Source organism: Macrobrachium nipponense, chromosome 41 (assembly GCF_015104395.2).
Source record: "Macrobrachium nipponense isolate FS-2020 chromosome 41, ASM1510439v2, whole genome shotgun sequence".
In the NCBI taxonomy this organism is placed as follows: Eukaryota; Metazoa; Arthropoda; class Malacostraca; order Decapoda; family Palaemonidae; genus Macrobrachium; species Macrobrachium nipponense.
In genome coordinates, this window is record NC_061102.1 from 31,549,162 (window position 1) to 31,568,886 (window position 19,725).

At 39.5% G+C, this 19,725-nt stretch overlaps 1 protein-coding gene across 1 annotated transcript in view; it reads right to left on the reverse strand.

The window, feature by feature from the left end:
* Positions 1 to 11,369, reverse strand: part of LOC135212649 (uncharacterized) — a 209,210-nt gene extending 197,841 nt beyond the window's left edge. Inside the window, exons 1-3 of the mRNA XM_064246276.1 lie at positions 11,212 to 11,369; positions 6,654 to 6,846; positions 5,869 to 6,004 (exon numbers count right to left, since the gene is read on the reverse strand). Coding sequence (XP_064102346.1) covers positions 5,869 to 6,004; positions 6,654 to 6,846; positions 11,212 to 11,248 — 366 coding nt within the window. The 5' untranslated portion in view covers positions 11,249 to 11,369. The remainder of the gene's footprint in view (positions 1 to 5,868; positions 6,005 to 6,653; positions 6,847 to 11,211) is intronic.
* Between the last annotated feature and the right edge of the window lie 8,356 nt (positions 11,370 to 19,725).

Genomic DNA, 19,725 nt, shown 5'->3' on the forward strand with positions numbered 1-19,725 from the left:
AAATAATAGCGCAATGCCCTTACTGGACAAAGAACTCTCTCTTGTTCCTGTCCTACTAGATCTGAAAGACCCATAATTTCAAACGACCTTGGCCATGGATGAGCTGGATTCTCGTTCTTGGCTTTGTCCAAGAACCCCATCCTGAAAGAGCAAACCGCTTTGTCATGTTTCCAACCAATATGTTTGCTAATTGCTTGCAGCTCACTCACCCTTTTAGCTGTGGCCAAGGCCACCAAAAAGATGGTCTTTTTTGAGATATCTCTCAACGAAGCTTGATCCATCGGTTCGAACTTACTAGTTCCTAAAAATTTCAGGACCACATCGAGATTCCAGGAAGGCGCTCTGTATTGGGGCTCCTTCCTTGTTGCAAAGGACCTTATGAGGTCTCTCAGATCTAGATTATTTGTAATATCTAGACCTCTATGTCTAAATACTGAAGCCAACATACTCCGATACCCTTTAATCGTCTGAGTTGACAATTTTATTTCCTTCTTTAAGTATAAAAGGAAGTCGGCAATTTGGGTCACAGAGGTACTGGATGAAGAAATCTTCCGACTCTTGCACCACTTGCGAAAGATTTTCCCACTTCGCCTGGTACACCTTAATAGTAGAGGCTCTTCTAGCTCCGGCCACCGCTCTGGCCGCCTCTCTAGAAAACCCCCTCGCTCTGACAAGTCTTTCGATAGTCTGAACGCAGTCAGACCCAGAGCGAGGGTGTTCTTGTGGTACCTGTTGAAGTGAGGCTGTTTGAGTAGATCTACTCTTGCTGGAAGTGTCCTTGGTACATCTATTGTCCATTCCAGTACCTCTGTGAACCAATCTCGGGCCGGCCAGTATGGAGCTATGAGAGTCATTCTTGTCCCTTGACTCTCCCTGAATTTCTTCAAAACCTTTCCTAATATCCTGAACGGGGGAAAGGTGTAGACGTCTAGCCCCGTCCAATCTAGAAGAAAGGCGTCTACTGCGACTGCTTGACGGTCTGGGACTGGAGAGCAATAAGTCGTCAATCTCTTTGTCATTGCTGTCGCAAACAAGTCCACCACTGGGCGACCCCATAATTTCCACAGACTCTGGCATACTTCTAAATGAAGAGTCCATTCTGTTGATAGAAGTTGACCTTCCCTGCTCAACAGGTCCGCTCTCACATTCTTCTCCCCTTGAATGAATCTGGTGAGAAGGGTTACGTTTTCCTTCTCTGCCCAAAGAAGGATCTCCTCCGCCAACATGCAAAGAGAGATTGAATGTGTCCCTCCTTGTTTGCGGATGTACGCCAGAGCTGTGGTATTGTCCGCGTTGACTTGTACCACCTTGTTGCGAATCACCGCGTTGAACTCTTTCAAAGCCAAGAAAATCGCCATCAGTTCCTTCCTGTTTATATGCCAAGCCGCTTCCTCCTTGCTCCAACGACCTGAAACTTCTTGAAGTCCGAGAGTCGCTCCCAGCCTGCGTCCGACGCGTCTGAGAACAATACATGGTCTTGGGTTCTTTTGCTGGAGAGACGCTCCCTTCGCTAACTTCCCCGGAGTTAGCCACCACCGCAATTCCTCTTTGATCTTGCGAGGAATTTGAAACAGGAAGGAATCTGGTTGCGATTTTCTTGGCCAGACTTGGTTCAAAAATATGTAGGGGTCTCATGTGAAGCCTTCCTAGAGAAACAAACCGTTCCAGGGACGAGTGTCTCCCCAGTAACGCTCATCCACTCTCGTGCTGAACATTGTTCTTTCTCTAAAAAGGCTTGCACTTTCCGGATGCACTGCTCTTGTCTGTTGGAGACGGAAAAGCCCGAAAAGTCACTGAGGAGATCAGAATCCCCAAATAAACTAGCTCCTGACTGGGGGGTCATATTCGACTTTTCTAGGTTCACCATCAACCCTAACTCTTTCGTTAATGTTAACGTCATTTCTAAGTCCTCCAGACATTGCTTTCTTGATTGGGCTCTTATGAGCCAATCGTCCAGGTATAGAGACACTCTTATTCCTAGAATGTGTAGCCACTTCGCCACGCTCGCCATCACTCTTGTAAAAACTTGTGGGGCTGTGCACAGTCCAAAGCAGAGGGCTTTGAACTGAAAGACCCTGTTCTGGATCACAAATCTCAGGTACTTCCTGGATCCTGCATGAATTGGGATATGAAAATATGCGTCTTGAGGTCCAGGGTGACCATCCAGTCCCCTGGACGTACCGCTGCCAGTACTGAATCGGTCGTCTCCATCGTAAATTTTGTTTTCTCCACAAATAAATTGAGTTGACTTACGTCCAGTACTGGTCTCCATCCCCCAGCCCCGAGGATTTCGCTACTAAAAACAGCCGGTTGTAAAATCCCGGAGATAAGTGATCCAGAACAGGTTCTATTGCTCCTTTCTTGAGCATAGAAAGAACTTGTTCTTGTAGTGCTTCTTGTTTCCCTGGCATCGCTGTAGTGAGCTCCAAGCTCTCTTGGGCGATGTCGCAAGAGGTGGTCTCTTCAGAAAAGGGATCTTGTAACCTTCTTTGGCTACCTTGACGACCCAAGGATCTGCTCCCTTTTCTTGCCAAATCTCCCAAAACTTCTGGAGTCTGGCACCTACTGATGTCTGAAGGACTTGTTGTTCATTGTTTAGTACTGGGTTTCGAACCCCTCTTGGAAGGAGCTCTTCTTGCTCTGAAGGCAGGACGAGAAAAGGACTTGCCTCGAAAGGGCTGACTAGTTTGCCTTGATTCCTTAGGGGTCTTCTTAACCACCTTGTTGGGTAAAAATTTCCTTACCGAGGAAGTTAACAGATCCTGCGTCGCTTTCTGAGTTAGGGAAAGCGAAATATCCTTGATAATATCCGCCGGAAACAATTGATCCGAAAGTGGGGAATAAACCAATTCGGATTTCTGGGCGTTAGAAAACGCCCTTAGCAGCAAAAGAGCATAGGAGTGACCTTTTCTTTAAAACTCCTGCGGTGAAAAGAGATGCTAATTCATTCGCGCCATCCTCCCTTAAGGCTTTGTCCATGCAGGACATAATACTGCTTGGGAGTTGAGAAGCCGTTTGATTCATTATCTTCCACTGTTCGTCCCAGAGCCCCCAAGGACCAATCCAGAAAATTAAAAACCTCGAAGGTCCGGAAAATCCCTTTCAAGAGATGATCTAATTCTGATGGAGACCACCACACTTTGGCCGAATTCAAGGCATGTCTGCGGGAACTGTCAACAATGTTGGAAAAATCCCCTGGGAGGAGGCAGGAACTCCCAGGCCGAGATTTTCCCACGTCGCATACCAATTCCGGACTTCGATGCCAATTTGGCAGGGGGAGGGAAAGAGAACAAAGTCTTGCCCGCTTTCCCTCTTTTCCTTCAACCCACTTATCAATTCTTTGAAGAGCCTTCTTAGCCGTAATCGAAAACTTCATCTTCAAAAACGAGGACTTCTTCGGAGTTTTATTCTTGGAGAATTTGAGAAAGGGTGATGTCGGAGCTGCAGGCTGAAAATCCCCTTCAAAAAGTGAAAGAAGGCAATTCGTCAATTTCTTATAGTCTGAAGAAGGTGCTTCACCTTCTTTTTCTTCCTCAGATTCTAAGTCCTCTATTTCCTCTTCTGCCGAAGACACATCCTGTAAACCCAGGTCTTGCTGCAGAAAATCTTCTCCAACCTCGCGGGAAGAAACCGGCTCCTGCCGCCTGCGTCCTGCGTCCTTCTGAGCTCCGAGGTTGCGTCCTGCGTCCTGTTCCGGAAGCTTGCGTCCTGCGTCCTGCTCCGGAAACTTGCGTCCTGCTTCCTGTTCTCGTAACTTGCGTCCTGCGTCCTGCTCCCGTAACTTGCGTACTACCCGAGACTCCGAAGCATGACGAGAAGGAGGCAAACCATCATGCGTCCTCTTAGACGACTTGACTGGGAGAGATGCGTCCTTACGCCTCGTAGGAGGATGTTCCGATGTTCCCCACGATTTAACTAAATCGGCTAACCTTCCTTGCATCTCTTCAAGGAAGTTCCTAGTCTCTGCTTCCTGGCGGGAAGTTTGAGCAAGCGGAGAACGACGACGAGACGGATCATCAAAACGAGAAACTCGATCTTGAGTTCTACGATAAGGAGAAGATATCGGAGAGACTGCTCCGTATTCAGAAGGAGGGCTCCTATCCAGAGAACCGTCGTACACATGAGGTCTTGCGTCTGTCTTGACTTAAAGGATCTCCTCCTTTTAATCGGAACCACCTCTTCCTCATCACTAGAAGAGAAAATCTCGGGACTACTCCACCGTTCTTGAGGGTAACGCTCATCTTGAGAAGACGTAGGTCTATGCGTCCTCTTCAGAGGACGCGAAACTTCCGCATAACGTCCATACCTGCCTGACGCAGCACTATCTGTAGAGGAAAAACACTTCCCAGTGTCGCCTTTTCTATGGCGCACTGCTGCAGCCTGGGACGCAACAGGACTGAACCTGAAGGGACGACTGATCGTAAGGGAACCCCTCTCGCCTCCCTTCGACTGTCGACATGCCTTCTCCCTTGGGTCTGGGAGCTTGGCAGAGGCCTAGGTCTAGGAGCACGAGTGAGACGATCAGCTGCCCCTCCACTACACTGACACTTTCAATCGTACACCCACTTTGTCTGTAAGACGCTGAATCTGATCGCCCATTGACGCAAGGGCGGCAAACACTTTCACAATATTAGTATCCTCAGAAACAGCAGCGGGCGCAGGAGAGACCCGAGGAGAAGGATTAACAACTTCTACTTGGGAAGAAGAAGAGAAATAACAGAAGTATTCAAGGCCTTACTAGAAGAACCTGACCTCTCACTCCGAGACACCGATCTTCTTACTCTATCCTTTTCAAGTCTCTCAACATATTTGGTGAAAGTCTTCCACTCCTTCTCATTTAAACTTTCACACTCATTACATCTATTATCCCAAGTACACAAAACCTCTCTACACTTCTTACATACTGTGTGAGGGTCTACCGAAGCTTTCGGCAGTCTCACCTTGCACCCTTCTTTCATACACACTCGAAATACTATACCAGAATCAGACATTATAATAACTTCCAATCGCGATTGCCAATCCAACTTTCCAATACGATACCCAATAAACCATCCAAGTACAGCGAAAGTCAGCTAACGAGTTTCGAATTCTAGCAGGGAACCAACAACGATGTTGCCGGTTCAGTGGCAGAAAAAAATCTGACGAAAATGGGAATGATTCCGAGCACCAGTGATCTAGCGGTTGCCGCGAGTTTTGAAAATTCTGCCAGTGCAAACAGAGAATATAGCTATATATATACCTGCCAGGTAAGTGTCATACATGAAATTTAGGTTTATCTCATACTCCTGTACTTCTTAAAAGGTGAGAATCATGGTAAACAAAGAAGCAAAAACTAAACCTAATGTTCTTGTTAAACAAGTTTATAATTATGCAACAATATGCCTGAAGCATAGCAGTTTTAGTTGCTCTTCATTATGACAAAAGAAATCATACTGTTCTTACATAAATAAATACCAGCAAACTACCATAACGGCTTTGGTCATTATACCCCATTTTTAGCCAAAGCTGAGTTCAAAAGGAATATCTAGTTCTACTAAAGATAAAAATCACTAACAACACTTTCTGCTGAAGAGACACACACTTAATGCATAGCAATGAATGAAAGAAACAAGAAAATAAGCAAACAATAAAGACAACTGGGGATTTCAAGAGCACATTGAACTGTTGCTCAGACACACAGCATGGGATTTTTCCTTGATGGAGACCATGGGATTTGTCCACACAGGAACAGTACTACCTTTTTGAAAGCAAGCGAAGTGTCTGGGATGATTTTGCGACCATGAAACAGTGAATTATGTATAATAGGTTTGTTCTAAAAAAATCAATTTCTTTTGCCAGAAATTTTCAAGATTACAAGACAATTCTTACTATTGTTTCAACAGGAACATGGAGACATTTGGCTTTAAGGGCAGCTCTGATAAACAAACGGCCACGTCCCTGAGGAGTTGCTACGCACTGGTTACTGGATACGAATTCTACTGTTCGCTTAAAACTACTACTCAACCTGCAAATAAAACAAACTTTCATCAAGAGTGAAACTTTTTACAAGTTGCATTAAACAATATTTTAAATATATTTTAGACTGGTACATGCATGCCATCTTCTATGAGTTCCTTGTTGGGCGAGCAGGTTCAAGTTCGTTGCCCCGCTCTGCCAACGCGGAATCAGAGGAATTTATTTCTGGTGATTAGAAATTAATTTCTCTATAAAACATGCTTCAGATCCCAAAATAAGCTGAAAGTCCTGTTGGTAAGTAACCAATTGGATCCTAGCCACGTAAAAATATCTATAACCCTTCTGGCCAGCCCTAGAAGAGCAGTTAATCAGTTCAGTGGTCTGGTTAAACTAAGATACTTTATGCATATCTTCTAAAAGAATGAGCTTCCATGTAATTCAGCATTAATGCCTTAAAACAAAAATGTCTAAATAATTTGTGTTTTTTATATGCTGATCTTATTCCATAAATTCCTGTCACTAAAACCTGACTATTTTTTATACTATGCACTCCTTTAACAGTTTGACACTGGCATAAAAAAACTTATCTAGTTGGGATGTCTCTTGATCTGTCCCTTATGGATATTTGTACACTTAAAATTATTTAACATATACTAAAAATTCTAAATTCCATAGATACATTGAGCAGTGAAATTTACCCTTCTGATGTTTGAAAAGTTTTGTTGATCCAAGCCCAGTAATCACGACGGGTGATGCCAAAAGCTGAGTGAACTTGGTTGTTCATTCCTTTACGAAATATTTCTTCCAAGACTTGGCACATTGGTAAGAGGAATGACTGTGTATCTGTAAGAGTGCCATTTGCAGATGCCTTTGTAGCCTCTAGGACATGACCTGTGATGAATAAATAAAGAATTCAGTAAACAAATGAATGATACAAATCAGATTCAATACCTTCAGCATTCTGGGAATATGTTCATTAACAAAAAATGAAAAAAAAAAAAAAAAACTTCTACGACAATCACAATAGCAGATCTTAAAACTATATACTACTGTAAATTCTTTACAAAAAGATTAAAAAAAAACATTACAGGTCTAATATCAAGACTATCACAACTAAAATAAATCCTAAAAAATCACTGCTGAGACCTTTCCTTTTTTTTATAGCAATTTCAATTTTTCTATGAAAAACAGAGAAATGAAAGATTGTTTCTGATCCAACTATGTACCAACATTGCCTATATGGTAGTATACTACCATAGTATTTAATCATGCTTAGAACTCATTTTGAATATTTACTGCTCACTGCACAGCTGAAATGTGCAAAGGTCCTTGGATAAAGCACTATAGTACTAAGCACAGACAGCTTAGCACTAGTGTTACTAATCAGCATGGTAGGCTTCCTCTATGGTACTGGATCTGGCACTATGGTTTTGGTCATGATTAAGTTTGTCTGGAGTTTACCTCTGATTGCACTATAACAATAAACACCCTAGCATGTTCCGGCAATTAAAGTGAACGCACCAGAGGGTAATTCTTGTACAACTGAGGTCAAATAAAATGTGACTGTTATAAAATAGTCTAAAATTTATTCAGACCCTTATCTCATTGGAGACAATCAGATTTTTAATAGCTGAAATGTGCAAAGGTCCTTGGATAAAGCACTATTGTACTAAGCACTGACAGCTTAGCACTAGTGTTACTAATCAGCATGGTAGGCTTCCTCTATGGTACTGGATCTGGCGCTATGGTTTCTGTTATGATTAAGTCTGTCTGGAGTTTACCTCTGAAGACAATAACAATAAACACCCTAGCATGTTCCGGCAATTCAAGTGAACGCACAAGAGGGTAATTCTGGTACAACTGAGGTCAAATAAAATGTGACTGTTATAAAATAGTCTAAAACTTATTCAGACCTTTATCTCACTGGAGACAATCAGATTTTTAACAAAAATTTAACCCCTTTCGATCTAAAGGATAACTTTTCTCATAGTAACAATAATTACGCTTCAAATACAACTGCATCATTTTGATAATCTGAGGTAGCAATAGTCTCCAGATGCATCCCAGATGTCCCCCTACACACCATACACAAGCACAAAACTTGAAGAGATTGGAGGGAGGGCTAATTTGTTGTAAATGTTTTGTATCTGAAAGAAAAAATTTATTCATAATAAAATATATGTTTTACAAACCCATTATTTTGCATTAGCCTCAGTAGCAATCAGTCCCTTTGGAACATCGGACAGAGTGATGATGGTCGGGGTGTCTCAAATCCCGGAGGGGGAGATACCACAGACGGAGGCGTCAGGAGGGTCACTGCGGTCCTGTCACCACCATGGGTATTGTAATAGTTGGATGATAGTACACTAGATGCAGAACCTTTACAAATGCTGTAGTGGTGACTGAGGTGGTTGTGGGTGTCTCCACTACGCAAGTCATGACAGGCAGTCAGGTGCATCAGCAAGACCTGTAACGATGGGGTTCCCGCTCTACTACGATGCAAAGAGGTCCAAGGGCGGCCCCTCCGTCAGACCTGAAGAAGGAACCATGACATTAGCTAGTGGGGGAGGATAGGTTTTGCCCAGAGGGGAAGACCTCTGTACTGAGGGTATCATGAATCTTTGCCTCTCCTCCATCCTCCTCGCTCGACGAATTTGGCAAGGAGGGAACAAGAGGAAAAGTTAGCCGGGTAATGGAGACGAGGATGAAGGGTACGGCACTGAGGGAGACGCCAGGGGTGTGTGACGCCTCCAACTGTGTCCTGGAGCCCTTCCTCCGGTAACGTTTACTCCCTGCAAACTTCTACCACTACACACAGGACATGACATAACACTCATCACAAGTTAACTAGGGTTGCAATTCTTCCCCCTGCAAGATGTGCAGAGAGCATGAGGATTGACATCCATAGACGACAGCCAGTTATTGCACTTCTTACCACCAAACCCCAGACACATGTGCTTGGGAAGGGAGGCTTTAGAAGCTGGCTCAAACTCAAGGGTTTGCATGTTGCAATTCACAAAAACAGCAAACACATGCATGGCACTGGAAAACACAAAAAGGAATAATATCACCATATTAATACACAGGCAGATATACAGGTAAGCTAGTGATAGTCGGGCAGAGAGCAATGCAATACATTTCCGAACAAGACAGCAGCCGAAAGCAAAGTGATTTGCATGTACCCGTTCCTCTCAACTACTGAACTACCTTGCTATAAAAGTCTAGTGGCCGTTTCCAGCTTTGCTGAGGGCAATTCCTCATGTAAAGGACCAAAGGTCAGTATACAGTGTTGGAACAATTTTCTGTTCAAGAATTTCACAAGAATGGTAGCTAGGTAGTATGATAGAATGTGAGATTCATAATCTACACCAATGGTGGGAAACCATGCACTAACAGTGCACTATCAATTAGGTATGAGTAAAAAATAGCACTCATCACCCAAATTAGGTAATTCATGGCTGGAGTGCAAAACCAAAGGAAAACTGAACTGTCTGCAAGTGCATCATGCCTACAGTGCTAGTTTAGGTTATTGCCACTACATAGTAGCTATATCTGTAATATATTACATTTTGTATACAGATAAATTCCATATCTGTAAATAAACCCATGACCCAAGGGGTCATTGGCGAATTAGGAGTGTAATCTAAGCGCCATAACAGGACGTGGAACTAGACCATGCTATGCAATGCTTGCAGTAGCCTGGTTTGCATTTACCTGCATAAACATTTAGGTTGTCTTGTAAACAGGTCACAACACCTTCCATGGGAAGCAGTTGACCTATTCACCTGTAGCGGAAACACACGACTTCCGAGCCGTATGGCTACGTGTTCATTTTATTCTTGTTATTCTATAAACGCTGAGATAGCTAGTGTTACGCTATCGACGCGATCCTCTTGTAGTTCAGTTCAACTTAGATTTCCCAACTGAGCAGTCATCCGACCAACCTTTCCTACACTCCAGTGATGGAGCTAAGAAATAAAGTTGTTAATAAGTTAACTCAGTCCGTTTGAGTCATCTCCCTTATTCTGAAGAAGAACCAAAATCTACTAGATTTCATTCAGACGAGAAGGGGAAAAAGAACCACAATGCTTGCGTATAACCGTCGCAAGAAAAGACATACAAACTGTCGCCGTCCTATACCATTGTAAGAGGTGGACAGCCGACAGTAAGATATCTATAGCCTTGGTCTACTCAATGTAATGGCACTAGCCTATAGAATTAAAAGGGAGAGCTAAATCACTCCTCATATCATTAAGTATTTGGGTAGGTATTCCCTAATTCACGATGCAAACCCTAGGTAACGAATCCCTACCGTTAATAGGCTTATAGGATAGCCCTAGGTATATAGGCCCAGACAGGCTAGGCCTAGTATAAGAATAGCATAGGTATACCTATACTCTGTTTTTTTCCATCTGTCCATCCGCCTGTGGTGTTTTTGTATGGTAACACTGCGTCCCGGGCTTTAGATAGTTACGTTCGGCTTACATTCAACGATTATAATAATATCCTATTTCGAATATTAACGGTGTAATTCGCATTCAGTAAATTATTAAAACACTTTTCAGTTGCAAATGTACACCCAGATATCCTTTTATTTAACCTAACACTTACACACAGCGTAACTATTTACCGGGACGCAGTGTTACCATACACAAACACCATTGGCGGATGGACAGATGAAAAAAAACAGAGTATAGTAGTAGCTAGCATTGCCCCTAAGTTAATCTATATAGCCTAAAAGGTAAGCCTACCATTACGTAGGTTTGTGATAACCCATTCAAACCACACCATAGGTAGCTACTATTAGTAAGATATAAAAAACTCTTTATAGAATAGCCTAGCCTTAGCCAAAATCACTCCGACACAGCCTAAGCTTCCAGTGGTTTAGACCTAAGCTTGGCATACTAATACCTAAGGGAGCCTTAACAAAACTCGAACCTGGGTAGTAGGTAGTACCTACCTACCTAGGTATTAAAGAGACTCGTCTGGATTTACCCTCATCTGAATTGGAATCAACCAAAATTTCTGTGTAAGTACATAATGGCTTCTGATCCACGAATTAGGTATGCCTACTAAAACACTTTTGGCCTAAGTAGGTTATTACCCCCGAGTTAGGCTAAGCCTAGATTAGCTTTGTTAAACCCACCAATGAAGCTCATGTAAGAAGTTTCCCAGTTTCCTTGTGACAAAATGACTGAAAATACCGTGACACATAGGTATACCTATGACTGCATCAACTGGCACGAACACATTTACCTTTTAATTCTTTAATGAGCGGGTCAGTCACCGACATCCTGCCAAATCGGTTTCCGGAAGGACGAGCGATTTCTTTCGGGACAAAGTGACAGATCGTTGTTTACGCTGCGGCTGAGCAACGTTCAGCTGAGAACTACGACTACGAGACTTCGGCGAGTGGCGACTGTCAGCAAGTGAACTTGTTTTGAGAAAACGTTCTGTTATCAATAAAGAACAGTTTTTCATAAAACGAAAAATCCTTTAAATGAAGGGTTTTCGGTTCAAACTTTGTTATATATACGTGGTAACATAGACAACTCTTCATGTGCAACTAGTAAGCAGATTAATTTTATTTGGGAGAATAGTACTCCAAAACACGGTAATGAGTGTTTTGAGCTAATGATGGTCATAGGATTTTCGTAAAAATCCCCATGGCATTCAATTTGTGATAGGTACTGTACGTTGTTCAACAGACCGAATCAGTTATCAATATATAATGTATATGTGTACTAATCTCATTGACACGTGATTTATATTAAACATATATAGTAGGTACCATAAGGAAAATCCTGACCAGTTTCGTCTCCTTATACATGAGGGCTGATACATAATGGTAGAAATTTACAATATATAAGTATTGGTATTTCTAAGTACGTTTTGGGGATGGTAAAAAAGTAAACACAGACTGCTGGAAATTAAATATTCACCCATTGTACGTGGGAATTGAGAATTGTCGGATTGCGGGTTCGATTGGAGTCATTGCACTGAAATGAAATTTACAAAATAAATTACAAATCTGTTCTTTTGAAATTAATGGGTCGAGTTTTTGCATACCTTTTCTGATATTCAGATACTTATACTAAACTACGTTCCGTTTACTCATGGTCATTTTCACTTAAATAAATGAATATTGTGTTGGATGTTTGCTGTTGTTTTAGGGGCCCCATTCATGCTCAGTTGCAGCCTTCAGGTGAGAACGTTGTGGGCGTGATTTAACTGTATCGTTGCGTGTATGGCGGGATTTTATTCCTAAGGTTCGAACTCACAGGCGACCGGACAGCTCGAGACCTGTTCGAGCAGGCCTGAATGTATGTGAGGTGTCTATGGTTAAAAGTCGCAGAAGAAGAACCCATTTAGTAGGCGAGCATTATGTCAGACATCTGGGTGGATAAAAGATTTTGGAACGAATTCATTGATGTATTGGGTGGATAAAAGATTTTGGAACGAATTCATTGATGTATACAAGCAACATCCATGTATATGGAATATTAAGAGTAAAGACTATTCAAACAGGAACATGAAAAATGAAGCGTATGAGACATTGGTGAAGAAACTTCGAGAGAAAGATGGGAGTGCTACCTGTGACACGGTAACCAAGAAGATAAACAACATGCGTAGTTCCTTCAGGAAAGAAATGGAAAAAGGTTGAAAATTCAAAGAAGTCTGGGGCAGCTACAGATGAGGTCTATCGTCCAAGTATATGGTACTACGACCAGCTTTTATTCCTTCGTGACCAAGAACATCATCATCAGATATTGAAGAGGTATTTAAACACCTTTAAATATCAAATTGAAACGTTTCACGCTCGTGAGGCATTTTTGCAGCCTTTTCTTGAAATCATCAAACTATTCTATAGAGCTCTAGAAGCTCTAGAACAACGAAAATTTGATCAAAAATTAATATATGATGTTCTATATGACGCAGAATTTGGACATCTTAGGTATGATAGTAGGGTCACGAGTGCTATATATATATATAATGGACCAAACATTTATTGTTTGGAGATTCATTGCCCATTGACAAAAACAAAGAGGAGAGTTACAATGCAGGCTACTATTATAGGGCTGTTGTTTTGTCTTGCGTTATTAGAACATTCCATTTAGTACTTCTTACTTTGCCATAGCAAAGAGTATATTGCAATTCTTATGGTTGAACATTATAGTAATGTTTAATACAAATGCTGGCATCAATTAATAAGAATAAAAATAGGAAGCACATAATACTAAGCTTCTGCACATCCTGTTTTCTCATGGGGTGCTTAGGGTAACCTAAAAACGTAATGTATGTGAGGATACACAGCTAATAATGATATAAATTAATATACTATAATTATAGGGTGTATAATTATGCGCAGTATTTTGTAATATTGTTTTCAGCTTCATATGTGACCTTTATGTATATAAAAAATAAACATTATACACTTACCTTCATATATTCTTTCCTTAATACCTTCCATATGACTTCGCAAGTTTCTGGAATTATGCGTCCCAAAGCTTGTGGTGATACTGCTACGCTGAATTTCAGGTCTTCGTAAGACCTTCCTGTTTCTAAATACCGGAGAGTTGCAGCAAGTCTATCCCTTGGTGATATAGCAGATCTCCTGCAAGTGTCTTTCCTCTGTATATGTGGTGCCACAAGGTCTAGAAGCTTGCGAAATGTAGTCATCCATTCGTAGATGGTTAAAGAAATCATGAGGCTCCCATACTAAATGTGACAACAGGTTTGTGTGTGATAGTACTTTTCTTTTTGCTAGCCATTCCTTCATCCAAACCCTTTTCCTCCTTCTCGGCTGCTTAAGTTTCTCGTAAGCTACAATACAAAGAGATAGAATCTGCAGCTACCTCTCTGATAACACCTTTCCCATTGCTGGCCGAGAGTAGACTAACCTGATTTCACCGAGGCCGCCTGCGTAATGTATGGGTACAATTTTGGTCGTCCGGCCACTGAAGCTCCGCCCCAAACCGGAGACCTGCAGGTAGTACCGGTGCGTGAATGGGGCCCCTTAGATTAAGCTGGCCTTATGCCAGCACGAGCTCTTGCTCATAGAGTAGCCCGTAGTTTGCCCAGTTTTGACATAACGTACTTATGCTGTTTAATTCCTACTTCTAAATCCTTGCGAGATTGGTTGATATAAAAAGAGAGGCAATCCAATCATGGAATTTTATTATGTTGTTGCTTTCCTTGAGGCCATTTTTTATTAGCATTCCTTTTAGTGTGTAATTATAAGAAAAAACGAGGTTGACCTTATAAGATTTCAACAGTGATTTTATGGTTTCAAAATTGCTAAGATAAGGAAAGCAAATAATATTCTTATGCGTATCTTTCTCTGCGTTGGTTACACTATGAAACGTTTTGTGGGCTTGGTATCATAGCAAATGTCTAATATATGTGAAGAATAACATAAATCTGTCCCTATTTTTCTTATGTATTTAATTTCTTGATCCAAACATTAGGGACTGACAATGTGCAATGCTCGTAAAAACATAGGAGAAAAAATTTATATTTTGTTATTAAATTTAAGATGGTGGCCAGAATAAAAATGGACACAGCACAGATTGTAATTAAGTTGTTGGTTGGTTGACTATAGATACTAAATTTACATTCAAATGGTTTTCTATGTATAATTAAAACATCTAAGAAAGGCAAGCAATTGTCTTTTTCCAATTCTAAAGTAAACTTAAATGATGGTAGGCTACATGGTTATTCAAATGAGAGAGTTAATCATTTACATCGATACCAGCAGGCAAAACAGTTAAAATATCATCAACATAACAATACTACATTAAAAGAATATAAATGATATTAGGTAAATTGCGCTTTTCCAAGAATTCCATATACAAGTTTGAGAAGAGTGGTGATACAGGGTTGTCCATTGCCATACCAAAATATTTGTTGATAAAATTCACTATTGAAAATATCAACTTACAATCACAAATGCACAACTTTGTGAGTGAAAGATACTTCTAAGAACGTTCTTCGCTTGCCTTATTTGAGCAGTTTTGAAACCATAGGATCATTGTTAAAATCTTTTAAGGTCAATCTCGTTTTTTCTTATGATAACACATTAAAAGGAATAATGCTTATGAAAAATGGCCCCAGGAAAGCAACAACATAATATATAAAATTCCATGCTTGGATTGTCCCTCGTTTCAAATCAGCCATTCAAGCATGGATTTAGATGTAAGAATTAAACAGTATAAGCATTCTGTCAAAACTAGGCAAACATCCAATGCAACATTCATTCATTTAAGTGAAAACGACTAGAGAATAAACTGGAATGTCAGTTCAGTAATTGCAAGATCAAACGCCATTATACAACTTACTCCCAATTGTGATTTTAATATTAGCTCTGGCCTGTATTATCTGGACCCTTGTATAAGTAACATTTAAGAACTATCCTAATGATAAAATTACAGACTTAATTACAAATTAGTTACCTTATAGATGCATTCTTTATGTATGTATGCTTAATATATTTTTTGTGAATACGTTTACCTTACGAAAAAGGTTTTATTATTTACCAAAATGAGATTTTGTGTGTGGTCAGTTACCATTCTGTATAATCTCTAAATTGCCTTGTCCCTGCTTCTGAGTTGGACTTAACCTTTTGTAAACCGTTCAAATTGTACCCCTGTTTTAGGAAGATTACCAACTCTCCAAGTGTGTTATATTCTAGGATATATAATCCCTATCTGTCATTTATACGACCTGTCTTTGTAAACTTATCTTCATAAATATTTCAGTCTGCTAAGTAAAGAACTAGAGTCAAAAGACCTCACAGTATAAACTCCTTCGTTTTACTTCCTTTCATGGCTGTTACCTTTAATTAGATATTCATCACGTTCCAAATTTTCGTGTTTCAGTCATACATACATACATACACACACATACATACATAATATATGTATATACTATATATACAATATAATTATATTAATATATATATATTATATATTATATATATATTATTATTATTAAAAAAAATTTTTTTTTGCATACTTTCAAAATACATGTTTCCCCTCTTTGAAATGTCATGTAGATTGTGCAACACATTTTTTTTTCAATGCCTAGATAGCTTAGAATAGGATGTTTTAAAGTGTGTGTTCAGATTTCGCATTACATGTTGTAAAAGAATATATATATAACGTAAAAAGAGAGAGATTTTTATTTTGTCTTTTTGAAACTACGAATGTTTAACTTTTATGTCGACACTTTAAGATTGGAGTGTCTGCGAGATCCGTTTGCTTCCCTATTCTGTCGACGCGTTTGATAGCGAGCGAGCTCGAATCTGCGTTGTTATCAAAACATGTCAATCTTAATTGTCACTCAGCCTCCGTTTTGATCGGGTACGTGTCTTTCTCAACAGATTGGACTCGTACGCCTATGTCTTAGATTAAAAACACGTGCATATTACACATTTCTTTATGAAGATTGCATCAGATTTCGAAGATTCGAGAAGAATTATTGTCTCTGTCCAGTTTTCGCAAGGGAAGATGATTACATTCTATCTTGAGACCTCGAGGCAGTCAGATCTCTCTCTCTCTCTCGCTCTCTCTCTCTCTCTCTCTCTCTCCCGCGACATCCTTGAGATTATATTAACGTAACGTAAATTGGTCACTCGTAACTTGTGAGAATTTCATATTTGATATTTCTTAGAGTTTATTTAGTGTTATTTAATTTCTTTTGTGGAATGTGAACAAACATCATTTTGTAACGGCGCCTGGTTTTTGTGAAATTGTGTAAGACAAGACTGCAGCAGAGAAAGAAGTTGGTATACCAAAAAGGTAAAGTGTTATATTTTTATTAGTTGCAACTAATAACGGATAGGAATTGTGTTTATCTAATAATGGATAGGGAGTGTGGTTAACTAATAATTATTAGGAACAGTGGTTAACTAATAATTATTAGGAACAGTGGTTAACTAATAATTATTAGGAACAGTGGTTAACTAATAATTATTAGGAACAGTGGTTAACTAATAATTATTAGGAACAGTGGTTAACTAATAACAGATGGTTGTGAAGGTTTGGTAAAAACTGTTGGTACAGTGTTTTGAGTGGAAAAGATTTACACTTTTACACATAACGTAATTTTGTGTTTGTGATTGTTCCATTGTTTGTGCACTTGTTAATTTTTTTTTTATTGAAGTGTGTCTTTTTATTTTATATTTTCATTTGCATTCACAGTTTAATTGACTTAGTTATTTTCATTGCTTTATCATTTGCACATTTAATTAATTTAACACTTGTGAATTAATTTGCATTTACTTAGAATTCTTTTCAAGATTTATTGTTGTTTAGCACTTGTGAATTAATTTCAGATTTTCAATTATTGCCCAATACTTTTGAATTTTGATTGAATTAATTTTCTTGAATTTTGTGATAAATTAATTTTGATTTAATTTTACTTAATTTGATTCAAGAATTAATTAAATTTTACTTTGTTTTTCAGTAACAGTAATTTTCCCTGATATTGTGAATTTCACTTATAAATTTTGAATTTAATATAAAAAATAAATTTTTGTATTTAAAATTTTTATAAGTGTTTTCTTTATCTTACACCAGTATAAGTATATTTGATTATGATTATATTGATGATAGGTAGAAACATAGAGCGGTAATTGATTTGCTTTCCTTCAATTAACTTGAAGTGACTTAGAACCAGGGAAGTACTTAGACTTCTGAAATCAGGGAAATACTTAGACTTTTAAAGTTGTTGATGGAGTGATGCCCTTTGATTAATTTAATTACTTACAAGATTACCTCACACCTGTTTTGATGAACTTAGTCTGATTTTCTGCAATACTGGTAAGTGTCAAGGGATCACTGTTGCCTTTAGAGTATTCAGTCGTTTAAACGTGTTATGAGGGTTCAGGTGTCTGGCTTTTGGTGAGGTAATATTTGATGCAGGGTAACCAGATACTTGGCACTTAGTACCTATTGTTTAATGGTGCCCAGAGACCCGGGAAAGCAGATTTCATTATCACTCTAGAATATACTGGTGGTGTTAGGGATATATTTTGTTAGGAGAGTGACCATATAGTTTTTGTTTTGCATTTATTGTATTGAATTGTAAGTTGATAACTTAGAGGAAAATGGCTCAGTTCAATGTTCAGGAATTTTTAGCAGCCCCTTCCATCCAAGTTTTGTCTGAAACCACTCTGTCTAGAGCACAGTGGAGCGCTTTAGTAGAGGCATGTGGTGGTTATGTGTCTACTAGTATGGTAAAGGCACAAATAAGATTTATTGCTATGGAATCATTGATAAACTCTGGTAGAATAACTGATGAAGATGAGTTAGAATTGGCTCAAGAGTTGTTGAATGTAGCATGTGCGGATCACATAAATAAGCAAGCAGAAAAGAAAGAGAAAAAAAGTGATGCAGAGTTAGAGCTTAGACGCATTGAAGCAGAAGAGAATTTGATTAAGCTAAAAATGCTTGCTGAAAGAGAAAGAATAGACAGGGAAAAACAAGAAAGAAGAGAAAGAGAAGAAGAAAAAGCAGCAGAAGAGGAAAGAGAAAGGATAAAAGAGGAAAGAGAAATCGCAAGACATGAAAGGGAAATGGAATTAATAAGAGCTAGATCCACATTACCTGTAACACCGTCTAACCCTAACCAAGGTAATCAAGACCCTGTATTTGATGTAGTGAGAGTACAGAAGTTAATCCCTAAATTTACTGAAGAAGCTCCAGATGAGTTTTCTGATCACTTTGAGAAAGTGGCTTCAGGTATGGGATGGCCAGAGGATAAATGGTCAGTTTTGCTACAAAGTGTCTTGATTGGTAAAGGGAGAAGTGTTTATCTAGCCTTAACAGCTGATCAGTGTAAAGACTACAGGGTACTTAAACACAGTGTGCTACAAGTTTACCAGATGACCCAGAGTACTACAATGAGAGATTCAGAAATTTAAGAAAAGATGAGAAGGGAACATTCTTAGATTATGCTTACAAAGTGAGAAGGTGTTTCAAACGTTGGGTAGAAGCTGCTAAAGTAAAAACTTTTGATGAGTTAGAAGAGTTACTTGTTCATGAACAGTATCTTAAGGGAATTCCTGAACATATAAGAGCCTATTTAAGAGAGAGAGAAGTGAAGAAACTTGACAAAGCTGCTACACTTAGTGAAGATTACAATATAATCAATAGTAAACGTAATTACAATGTCAAGTACCAGAGTCAACAACGCCCAGGTTTTAAGTCTTTTCCAAATAACGGGAACAAATTTAATGGGAAACCTACTAGTGATACTACTAAGAATACACAAGGTAATACACCTCAGCAAACTAATGTGAAATCCTCATCCAGTTTTTCAAGACAGTTACAGAAACCTAATGTTGTCTGTTTCAAGTGTGGAAGAGTAGGACACTACAGTCAAGAGTGTTACCGGAATCAACAGCAGTCAAAGCCAGTTGGTCAAGTTGTAAAAGGCGACCAGGTGAAACAAACTACGAAGAGCAGTGTGGGAAAGAATCAGACTCCAGAGAAGAATGAAACTAAACAAGCTGAATGTTTAGCAACCAGTGGAAATGTTACCTAAGCAGGAGTGGCTTAGCCAGTGTGGAGGCTTTTAAAGCCATATATCTATGAGGGTATGCTGTCAACTCAGAAGGAAGTATGCAGGTACCAGTCAAGATATTACGTGATACAGGGAGTAACCATAGTGTGGTAGTACATGGTTCTCACCCTCAGTTGGAGAAGAGTCTCACAGGAGATTCAGTTATTTTGAAGGGTATAGGAGGAGAGGAAGTAACTCCTATAT